Source organism: Polypterus senegalus, chromosome 14, assembly GCF_016835505.1.
Source record: "Polypterus senegalus isolate Bchr_013 chromosome 14, ASM1683550v1, whole genome shotgun sequence".
In the NCBI taxonomy this organism is placed as follows: Eukaryota; Metazoa; Chordata; class Cladistia; order Polypteriformes; family Polypteridae; genus Polypterus; species Polypterus senegalus.
In genome coordinates, this window is record NC_053167.1 from 104,922,125 (window position 1) to 104,934,506 (window position 12,382).

General features: G+C 38.2%; 1 protein-coding gene across 4 annotated transcripts in view; it reads right to left on the reverse strand.

The window, feature by feature from the left end:
• LOC120514667 (very-long-chain enoyl-CoA reductase-like) overlaps positions 1-12,382 on the reverse strand; it is a 124,832-nt gene that overhangs the window by 16,160 nt on the left and 96,290 nt on the right. For all 4 annotated transcript variants that reach the window (XM_039735164.1, XM_039735166.1, XM_039735163.1 and 1 more), the window contains one exon: positions 2,501-2,573. In XM_039735164.1, the coding sequence (XP_039591098.1) occupies positions 2,501-2,573 (73 nt within the window). The remainder of the gene's footprint in view (positions 1-2,500; positions 2,574-12,382) is intronic.

Genomic DNA, 12,382 nt, shown 5'->3' on the forward strand with positions numbered 1-12,382 from the left:
TCATGAGTGTTGCTGTCATATATATGCCTGCCTAAATAAGTCACCCTCGCTTTGCTCTTACTTGTTTACCGTTCATTTAATCATGGCTAGTGGCGGAAAAATTATAAAATGGAAGGAGGATGGCTTTACCAAAACAATTATTGATGGCTAATCGATTATTCATAAAGCTTGAATTGGTGATCTGTTTTTCTGTGTTAACCTCATATTTTTTCATACTTCTTCTCAAACTAAGGTGGTGCGAGGGTAAAATGAATCGTGATGCGCTGATCAATGTAATCCGTGTACCAGGAAATCATGCATTGACAAAAGCTCCCCTTTGCTTGTAATGCAAAGTGTGATTAAATGCATTATTTTTTAAGCGTTATGGAGCACATGCATCGAAGCTTCTCAGCTGTGCTTGTGCTAAGAAAAGGAAAGATTTTAAAAATAGCGTAACACGATTGTCAATGTGACCTTTTGTAAGTAGTGCCTGGAGGATTCAGTGTGTAGAAACTCTAGAGACGGCGTGTGTATTAACTTGTGGATTTTTCTGTGAGTATTTGGTGGCAGTCTGACGAAGTTGCTTCGGAAGACAGCATTAGCCGCGGAGCTCAGCTCAGAGCAAAGTGAGGTGGGAGGGGAGATGATGACGTGACTCCCCCACCCGCCTTAACTGTCAATCCCCCACAAACACAGTCTCGGAATTTGCATAAGCACACCCCTTCACCTACAATTTTAACTTAGTTACAAAGTGATCAAAACTCTCGTTTATATCCTGCGTCCTCTCATTAAACTTGTATCCCGCATTACCTGTGGGTATGTGAAACGCCAGCGGTAGCCTGTCTATGAACTTAATTTAAAGTTTAGGTTTACACCTTGCTTTCTTTCCGAGCTGGCAACACTCATGAATATGGTAGTATATGTCACTCGCTTGCTTCTTATTGTTTCGCTGCCTTCTCAATTATAAAATGCATGTTTTCTTAAGCGCTTTTTGGAGGTCTTCCTGGTTTTCTACGCACTGCGTTGATAGTCAGTTCACGTGATTACGTGGGAGGCGTGATGATGTCACACGAAACTCCGTCCCCACGTCTTTGCAGCTCTACTCCATTACAGTTAATGGAGAAAAATACCTTCCAGTTATGACCATTAGGCGTAGAATTTCGAAACAAAACCTGTCCAACTTTTGTAAGTAAGCTGTAAGGAATGAGCCTGCCAAATTTCAGCCTTCTACCTACGCGGGAAGTTGGAGAATTAGTGATGAGTCAGTGAGTGAGTGAGTGAGTGAGTGAGTGAGTGAGTAAGTGAGGGCTTTGCCTTTTATTAGTATAGATTCAATCACATATCTCTTGACTCTCCTTCATTGTTTAAGAATTTGCTTTGAAGGAACAGCTGAAATCGGGATGATGTTTTGGTATTACTCGAATGTCTTCACTTAACTTTCATTTATTTAGACTTCTTTCATCAAGTTTTCATGCATCTCTTCATAGGATTTCCTTATTTGCTGTTATATTATTCTTAAAATACCGAGAACTACACCCCATATTCTAGATGAAATTTGACATCAAAAGTGCTTTGCACGTTTGACGTACAACTCGAATGAGTGCCCGATATCCTGTCAGTCGTCTTCATCATGCCTATACTCTGGCAGGGTGTGAATTGTCACATATCCACTAGGACTCCCAAGTCTTTTTTGTATGGTTTGCATTATAGCTGTAATCATTTCAAGCCTTCAGTCTGAATTTTTTCTTTCACACATGTACATTTTTATAAATGTTTGCTTTGATTAAACTTTAAAGTCTGCTTATAGTATAATAAAAACATTAAGATATTTGCTCAGTTTTATTAGCATGTACTTTTTCAATCTGTGAAAGTACCTAAAAATGTGTGTGCTACACTCTATGGAGGCCATGATTACCACCACACACCAGCAGCTTTCGTTACATCAGCCGGCATTTCTTAGGTGCAAGTCAAAAGTGGTGCTGTAATATTTGCAGCATGACCACAATGAAACTTTTTATGCCTTTTACTTCTCATTGCAAGAGAAGTAAATTAAAATGTATTTACATGTATGTTAGTCTTAAATGAACTCCTAGAAAATATGTCTCTATCTGTCTTTAGACAGCAACAAAAATTATTATTAACAAAGAGTTGTTAATGTCATATAGCATCCTTTACATTTTAGGTATAGTAAGACGAAATATTCTGTAAGCCTATGAAATTACTTATCTACTGCATATTTCACTGTGTTAATAATATTGACATTTATTTTTTCCTACAAATTCAAATTTTATCATTTTGTTTTTTTTCAATTGCAAAAGAAATGATTTTACACTTGAGGATAAAAGACAAAATAAAGAAATTGTGTATCCCTGTTATCGATATTCCTCAGAAAATATAAGGACTGCTATATTGCAAAATCTATTGATATACAGTAGATGTAACTGAACACACAGAGTTTAAACAAGTAATAAAAAAAGAAAATAGAAAAATGTCAATATCAGAGCACTCAGGTCATACTTACAGGGTGGAGTGTAGAGAGGATGGTTGATGTAATAAGCCAGCCACGCAGCAAATCCCCAATAATAAATGCAGTTCTGTAAGCAGAAAGACAGCACAAAGGAAAATAAAGAAATCAACGTTTTAAACATCTTGGAGTGGTATTTAACAGCCCTGCAGTCACAACTGGCTAGGGCCCCACCACCCTTGGCACTCCCTTTGCCCACAGTTTGCCCTGAGTGTCTCTTATTGTGTCTGATTTCATGCAGCATTACGTGATGGGAAGACCAGAACATATAAAAGAAGGAGCGTGACAGAGGCTCTTCACTCTGTATTATTCCAGCCAGGGTTCCTCTCCTGGCTGGTGTTCAAATTCCTTTTTTTATTCCTCTTTGTCCATTTTTGTTTCCTCTGTTTATATTAATAGTGTTAATGGTGCTAATTATTGGCAGTATTCAGTGTTCCTTATTATTTTTGTGTATTATTTAGTTTCTGTGTAATCTATGTATCAATTACTATGTGCCTTGTGTTTTGTGGGTGGTCTACCAAGAGGTGTGGCCACCTGCCAATCACTCTGAATGGACTGCCCTCAGCCCTATAGAGAGAGAGGAAAACCCACAATCCCTTGTGGTTCATTGAATGCGCTCATGGTGTTGGTTAGTTCTAATGTTTATTGCTTTGTTTATGATGTATTGTGAAATAGGTATTTCAACCTATTTGCTCTGTTTATTTTTTTTTTTTGACTATTCTTTTGGTTTTTTGGGGATTTGTTTGCTTTGGACTGCCTTTGCCTTTTGTACTCTTCAGAGCTTCACTGTTTCAGAGCATTTTTTGTAATAATAAATCTATTACTTATAAAAATACTGTATTTTCTCTTTGGACTGCACTCTTAAAAATAATGCTTCTTTAAAGTTATTTTATGATTCTTTACTGGGTTGTGCAGTTCCTAGTAGAAGCATTGCTTGACAAAGCACCATTTCATTCTGGGAAGCTGGTATGACGTTGGTTCTTTGTGCTTTGAAAAATGTCCTAAAATGTATAAAAAACAAGAAATGTTCAATGTATGGTAGGCTACCTAGCATGACACTAACAGATTAAGAAAATCTGGATTTAGCCTGTGTCACTGTATGTATCAAGAGTTCTTTTAGAATCATGAGCTACTGGTATTTTACAAATCTGTTACCATCTATTCATGGTTGTTTACTGCATGAGCCAGTTACAGGTCAGAATAAATAAAGGTGAAGAACCACTTTTGAACCTTTATTTTTAAGAGTGTAGCCACAGTTTGATGGTTACTTTCCTTTAGTGAAAAGGGAATGATTGTGCTTTGGAGCCCCAAACTCATAACAAAATCTGAGATTTTAATCATACTGACTTTGTGAAGGCCTCCTGGCTAGTGATTCTGTGCTTCATGGAATTTAGTGTTTTGAAATTTTTGACCCTTGCTTAGTTTTTCTCACTTTTTATTTTTGCTTAATGTTTTTTGGAAACTTTGGCAGTTTTTGTCCACTTCTGAATTCTTGTTTGTTTAATCTATTAATGTATTTGGATTTTGATTTGCATAAGAAAGTTAGTGTGTGCAAATATAAAGCACTGACACTGATATTTTTGGAAATTGCAGTTCACCCTGGGAAAATTTCTTAGGACTGCAAAATAGCAAATATTATTTTATTGTATAAACAGGATGATCAGGTAGATGCAAGTACGTACAGACCAGCACACTTAACATGCATGACAGGTAAATTAGTGGAAAAAAATATGAAAAAGAGTCTTGAGCAACACAAGTCAAAAGCAGGAATTTCACTGAACAGTCAAAAGGGTGTAGATGGGGAAGGTCACGTTTTACTGAACATGCTGGAATTTTATTAGGTAGCAACAAAAGAATATTTTCAGAGAGGTACATATTTTATTTATTTATTTGATTTGCTCAAAGTCCTGGGGCCACTACCATTTTAAGTATAAATAAAGGTTCTGGGGCCTCATGTATAAACAGTGCGTATGCACAGAAATGTTGAGTAAGAACGTTTCCACGTTCAAATCGCGATGTATAAAACCTAAACTTGATGTAAAGCCATGCACATTTCCACGGTAGCTCATAACCTGTCGTACACAATTTCTGTGCTTGGTTTTGCAGACTGGCGCCACCCAGCGTCAAAGCAGTGCTACTGTTCCTGTGTGGTTCCCCTTTCTTTTTCAGATCCACATCCCTGACGCGGCTTTATAAATACACTGAAATTAACCGCATATTGTTTATTAGTTTAATGCATCTGATTGTAATTAACATGTAACAATATAATGATCCACAGTATGGTCAAACTATTCTAAATACAATAGCTGCTTTAGCATCGTTACTGTCACTGCACTTTCTTCTTCTTCTTCTTCTTTTAGCTGCTACCGTTAGGGGTTGCCACATCGGATCTTCTTTTTCCATATTACTCTCACTGCACCACTCGGAGTATTTATATCACTGTATCTGACTGGGGAATCACAGCTGTACAGCAGCTGATCGGAAAGAGAATTATCAGTATACAGCATCAAGCACACGCTGCCTCAGCCATTCGCTATTTGAACTGGTCTCATCCGAAAAACGCTTCAGAACCTTTCCTGTTTGGACCTTGCGGTTCAAAAACAGCTTCATCCCAAGAACTAGACACACACTCAATTAGTCCATCAAGTGCTCCTTGTACTGTAGAACTGCTTGTACTTGCACTTATAATACTTATAGTACTTATAATATTGCATAACCTAAGCCACTTTATAAAGCGCGTATTTACATATGATGACCATATCATTTATAAGTTGAAATGCAGCAAAATATATTTATTATATTATACAGATAAAACTTTAACTACATGGTGCCGCAGGACTAGCGAGAAACTTGAGCTTTGTTCACAGTTTGTTCCTGCCTCACACTGTATTCTTGCTGTGGCTGGTGTGACACTAGAAGGATAGACGGATAGAATAATTAAACATTACAAAGATATCTCAATGTTCCTTAAAAGGTTTGAAGAATATGCGTTCTAAGATTACAGATGGCTTAACATCTATTGCAAACTGTGTTGCAATTTGGTAGTTGGAGAAAGAAAAGTAAGGACAGGAATTGGAGGTTAGTACGTTTGAAAAAGATAGTATTTCTGTAATAAAGCATTTCATCGAAGGTCACGCATGAACAATCACTGCGCCATTGTGTTCCCATGTTTAATAACATGCTTTAACTCCTATCATCATAAAAATGATATCATGTATACATCTCAGTATTTTAATTATTCAGAGAGCTGTAATATCACAAATGTACTGGATTCTGTGTCAATAAAGAGAAAGACCGGAAGCACGTAGTGATTCACACACAGAGCACATAGAACATCAAATACAAAACAAAGCATTTAACGTGCTACTTTAGTTACGATGGGATTTGAGAAACTAGTAAATTAAACGATTTTAAGATGAAGTTTATGCTGTTCTACTTTAATGACAAAATAAACAAGGTGATTAAAGTGGAAATTTCGAGATTAAAGTTGACATTTCATGCTTTTTTCACACTGTGTGCCTTTTTTTTTCTCTGTACCCTAATAAGCTTTCATATGACACTCATACTGTGGGCTACGACTCACCTTTTAACGGCGACTTTGATATGTGATATTTTCTTTTTAATTTTGTGCACTGTGCGACTTTGCGAATTTGAGCTTTCGAGTTTCTCCGACACGCTATGTCACTCGATCAGTTCCTTTTGTTGTTTATACCACTGTTTAAACCAACAAATAGTACGTTTTTCTTTGCCTCCACTTGGTATTCGCTAAAATTTTTCTATTTTCCCTCATACGTTTGCCATTGCTTTTTCACAGAACACTAAGCTTAAGGGTTATTTATATTGATTTGCATATTCAAAGAGGCGTAATTCTGGGACGAGTTGGGGTGGGGCAGCAGGCACGTGCACGTGCGTTAATTTCCATGCTGACCAGGATTTATATAGCGGAAGAACGTGGAAGTTGGCGAATGCACAGATTTATGCATCTGGATTTTTTTGTGCGTAAGTACATTTCTGCTTTTGTGCTTACATCATGCTTATGCACGGCATTATGCAAGAGGCCCCCCGTAGAATGGGATATGAAAAAAACATACTGGCTAAGTCTGAACATGTGTTGCAAAATCTTTTATATTTGTCTTTTTATTTATTTACTCTATGATGATATGTTCATAGCCTATGTTCATTTGAGTTATTTTTTTACATTTTATCATCACTGGTGCCTCATAGCCTAATACATCATGAATCACTTTCTCTTTAGTCTGTCCCTTGCTCCTTCCATGGGACTAAATACACTTTTACCTCCCTAGTGCACTGCCTGCCTGCACATTCACATTTGTAGGTTCCATTCCACACCTACCACTTGATGTCAGAGGCAATAGTATCTGCACTCATTTTACCTCAAGTCCATGAGCTGAGGTCCAAACCAGGATCCTCACGAGGATATGTATGATATAGCTGCTCATTGCTTACCAAGTTGGGATAAGTTAAAGTCCATAAGATAACGGCTACTTGTAATATGTGTTAATGACATGTACCATTCCTGTGTGGGAAAAAGTCACTTGTAAGAAATCATTGATCACATTTTTTTACAATATGAATATAAGATAATATAATTAAGCTGCAACAAAGTTATTGGAGTCGATACAAATCCTGTTTACTTGGAATTAAATCTAGGACAGTATAATAAGTCTGATCTTTAATTCTGTGCTTAACATGCTTTATGTGTATGAAGCAATATTTTGGACAAAATTAAATAAAAATACTTGGAATATATAAATGAAGAAATAATTAAATGAATCCAGAAAGAAATAAGCAACAAAACTATTTCGTGAGACATTTAATGTAAAGCACTTTGAGCTACATTATTTGTATGAAAATGTGCTATATAAATAAATGTTGTTGTTAATTATTTTTGCTGTCATTTCATATTGTTATTATGTATGTATTGTCACATTTAACAGTACTTTTATTAATTTGTGTTTTTATTTTTTCTGTCTGTGTGGTCATATGTCACTTTTGCCAGTTAATTTGGCTGTATTTTATGCCTTTAGGTTGTCTTTAAGGTTTAGTTTTTTAAGAAAAAATGGGTTCAGGTTTCTCATTCTGTTCAGTAGTGTGCAAGCACAGCACTCACAACAAAATAAACAATTATTTTAATGTACTGGGAATCAAGCCAATAATGCTCAAATGTAAAGGTAAAAAAATATCTAATCATGAATGTCATTTTTTTAACAGAATTGTCCAACTACTTATTCATTTTCTTACCATCAGACTGCCATTAAGCTAATGATATGCATCTACTGAATGGGAACTGAATGTACTGAGTTCATGTCAAGAAACTTAATTAAAAATTGGGAGTGGTCTCCCATAGACTTACTTGTATACTCGGATATGGAGAAAGTATTTGAGGAGTAAACTGCAAGACAATTATTATATTTTTACATTATGTATACCGTATTTACGCGTGTACCATGCGGACATTTTTTCCTGAAAATTAGCATTAGAAAATCAGGTGTGTGTCATACACGAGGAAATGTAATTCTGTAATGTTTACTTCTTCTACTTGGGTTTGCTCTCTCGCTCGCTTGCTCGCACTCTCTCTCTCTCTCGCTCGCGCTCTCTCTCTCTCTAAACGCTTCCTATACAATCACATCCGCGTGTTGTACACGGGGCAAAACGATTTTTGCGATTTTCTTTGTAAAAATTACGGTGCGCGTCTCACACAAGGGCGCCGTGGTACACAAGTAAAAACGATATTAAAGAACCATCAACAACAAATCATATCAAATTAATAATATATTGAACAATTGCTATAAAAGTAAAGTTGAATAAATCGGACTGCATGAATAAAAGGTAAAGTACCACTTCCTTTTAGCAGAAATAACCCAAAAGTTGATAGAAATCTATGTTTTATACCTAATACTTGCATGCAAAATTTGGTTGACTTAAGTGAAAGCATACTCGTTATTGTGTTTACATACATACAAACACACACACAGACATAATTCCAAAAATTGTATTTTTGGACTCAGGGAGGTCTAAAACATCGAGATTCATCAAAATCTCATAACTGAATTTTTGGATGATTCCAATACTTTCCCTGCACTTCATATATGAGAAAGTCAGGGATGTCTAAAACATCGAGATTCATCAAAATCTTGACATTGGATCTTTGGACAATTACAATACTTTCCCTATACTTTATATAAATGAGAAAGTAAAAATGGATTGAAATCAAAATGCAGTAAAGTTTAAATGAAATTAAGGAAAAACACTGATATTAAATTTAGTAAATATAAATAATTGTCACACCATTATGGATATATAGAAATAAATTTATCCAAATAGTAAATAATCTTTATCACACACTATTCCAAATTAAAGATTTAATAATGAATCTTTTGATTTTAATAACTATGGAGTCAAGTCAAATGCTTCATTTTAAAATTTTAATTCAATTAAAAAATCAATACCATTCTAAAGCTCTCTGAGAGCTGTTTTTCTTACATAAGATACATGTTAAAGATTAGACTTAATTAATGTGTGTTGTAAATGCATCATTACTTAATGTAATTTCTGTTAGTTTGGCAAAAATATATATACAGTAATTCAACTGTGAATCTATACAAGGTCAGTGCTTGAATTAAAGTATTCTGCCCAGTGTTCCAACCAAAAGGTCAACATTTATGGGTCACAGAAATAATGCACTAGTGATGAATGGACAATGGGGGTGCAGAGTGGGGTGTTGTTTGTCCCCTAAGATAACAAGTGGCAGCAGAAGGGTGCTGCTGCTACACATTTTATTCAAACTTTTTCAGAAGTGTAACTGGTCCTTTTAGACAAAAGGGTTAATGAGGTTGCAGGGATGTCTAGGCTAACAGAAAAGAGCTACAGAAGTATGGCTCTAAGAGTTTTGCTATGCCAAGCCCAGCCACACAAGTATCCCCTAAGATGAAAGAGTAGTACTTCAGAGTTGGGCCTTAAAAAGACCTGCTTGCCATGAGCCAGATGATAAGTGAAAGACAATGAAGCAAGAGAGGTTGGTAGTAACTGAAAGAGGGTACAGAGAGAACTGTTTGGTTCTTGGAGTAGAAAAATGAACCAGCCACCCCTCAGGCACAGAAAGTTTAGGCTTTGTTATTTTTGTTTATATTGTATGTGCTGTTTCTTTTTCGCTACCTTTGAATAGATAGATAGATAGATAGATAGATAGATAGATAGATAGATAGATAGATAGATAGATAGATGGATGGATGGATAGATGGATGGATAGATAGTGTGATGGACGGCTGGGTTCCATGCCCGGGCGGGAAGCCCCTGCTGCAAATGTTCCGGGGGAGCAACTTTGGACAGCTCAATACCTTCTCCGGGACGCTTGGTGACAGCCTCCCGGGCCGACGATGATTCCCCAGCCTCCCACCTGGCTCCATGGGAGATGGAGTCTTCCACAGCCTGGTTTGGAACTGAGATGGCCGCTAGGGGGTGCTGCCGAGTCTCAAGAACTCAGCTGGACGAGTCATCAGCCCCACCCGGAGGTGCAATTGGGACCAGGTGGTCAAGCAACTGGAACACTTCCGGGTGGGCTATAAAACAGGCCAGCCTCCACCACTCAAAGGCCGGAATCAGGAGGAATGAGGTTGCCTGGGAGGAGTGGTGGTGCCAGAGGAAGAGTTGTTTGTGCTCTGTTTAAAGTGCTTTGGGACTGTGTTGGGCCTGCGGGACACAGGGAAGACATGCCCCAAGGCTGAAGAAAAAATAAAAGCCTGTGTGATTTTACACATGCCTCTGCATAGTCTGTGCCGGGTCGGGCGCTATATTGTCACAATAGATAGATAGATAGATAGATAGATAGATAGATAGATAGATAGATAGATAGATAGATAGATAGATAGATAGATAGTATGCTATTCATGTACCTAGAAGGATATTTGACTTTTTAAATGAATTTTATTATTAGCAAACGACATCCCCTCTGAAATACACATAAGAATGTCTAACTAGAAAGAAAACAAAAAGAATGAAAAACATCTGGCTTTGTAAAAGACAAAAAAGAGCATACACAGTTACCATGAGGCATTATACAGGCATATTGCTCTTGGCATAAAGGAGCCCCAGTGATGTATCTTCACACACTTCTGCTGAGTAAGTCATTAGCTGAAAGTCCTCAGTGGTACTGTGTCAGATAGAGGACCTACAGCATTGTTCATAATGGCACTCAGTTTTGCCTTCATTCTCCCTTCCACTACTACCTACAGTTGATTGAGAGTGTGTCTCATAACTGAGCCCGCCTTAATTAATTAGCTTATTGATTTAGTAGGCCTTTCTTGAAGTGATGTTACCAGACCAACACATTACAACACAGAAAATCACACTGGCCATCAGAGTTATTGAACATGTACAAAATGTCACTGTCCACATTAAAGGAGTTCACTCTTCTCTTTCATATCTTATCTCTTCTGTATTAGAAGACCGATCCAGCTTGTCATTGTTGTTGACCCCCAAGTGCTTGTAGCAGTGTACCACCACCACCACCTCCACTCCCACTCCCGGCATAGTGACTTGAATAGAGGTGAAAAAATCAGTTTCCTTGGTTTTGCTGATGTTAAGTTGCAGACATTTCTGTTTGCACCAAGAAACAGTCCTCCGTCAGACTCATATATTCTGTCTCACCCCCCTTTTCAGTACATCCCATAAGTGCAGAATCATCAGAGAATTTCTGGAAGTGACAAGACCTTGTGTTATATTTGTATTCGGATGTGTAGAGAGTGAAGAGGAAAGAAGACAGGCCTGCTGCTTGTGGTGTACCAGTGTTGGTCTCATCCACATCAGAGACACAGTCCTTGAGCCTTACAAACTAGGCCTGCCCGACAGATCATCCATATTCATTTATCTTCAAAAATAAATCATTTCACCCTGGACGGGCTCTCAGAGCATGTGCCAAGGAGCTGGCTGATGTTCTCTCCTCCATCTTCAACCATCCCTCAGTCAGAGCATCGTTCCATCCTGCTTTAAGACTACGATCATTATCCCCCTTGCTAAAAAAACCCACCGACCTGCCTGAATGATTACAGGCTGGTAGCACTCACTCCAATCATCATGAAGTGTTTTGAAAGAGTGGTGCTGGCCCACATTCAGAGCAGCATACTGGACACCCTGGACCCCCTGCAGTATGCCTACTGGCCCAACAGGTCCAACTCAGATGCCATTGTGGCCGCACTACATTATTCCCTCTCCCATCTGGAGAACAAAGATTCCTAACATCAGGATGCTCTTTGTTGACTACAGCTCCACCTTTTACATGGTTATCCCCCATAAACTTACCCATAAACTGTCTGCACTTGACCTGCACCCCACCTTCTGTGACTGGCTCCTAGACTTTCTGATTGGCAGGCTCCAGTCTGTCAGGATTGGTAATAGAATTTTAAGTCACCATTATCACAAACACAGGCTCCCCACAGGGACGTGTGCTCAGCCTCATCCTCTACACCCTGTTCACCCACGACTATTTCACCTCCCACAAAGATAACATCATCCTAAAGTTTGCAGACACCGCAGTGATAGGACACATCACTGGTGGGGATGAGGCCAACCTCACCCTTAACACAGACAAGACAAAAGAAATGACAGTGGACATGAGGAAGGAGAGGAGACTTCACTAGCCACTGTTCATCCGAAGGCTTGAAGTGGAGAGGGTGAGCAGCATTAAATACCTGGGCATCTACATCAGTGAGAACCTCACTTGGACATTTAACACCACAGCTGGTCAACAGCAGCTATACTTTCTGAGGGGGCTGAGGAAGTTTGTTATGTCAACTAGGATCCTCTGCAACTTTTACAGCTGCATTGTTCAGAGCATCTTGACGAGCTGCATCACCGTGTGGT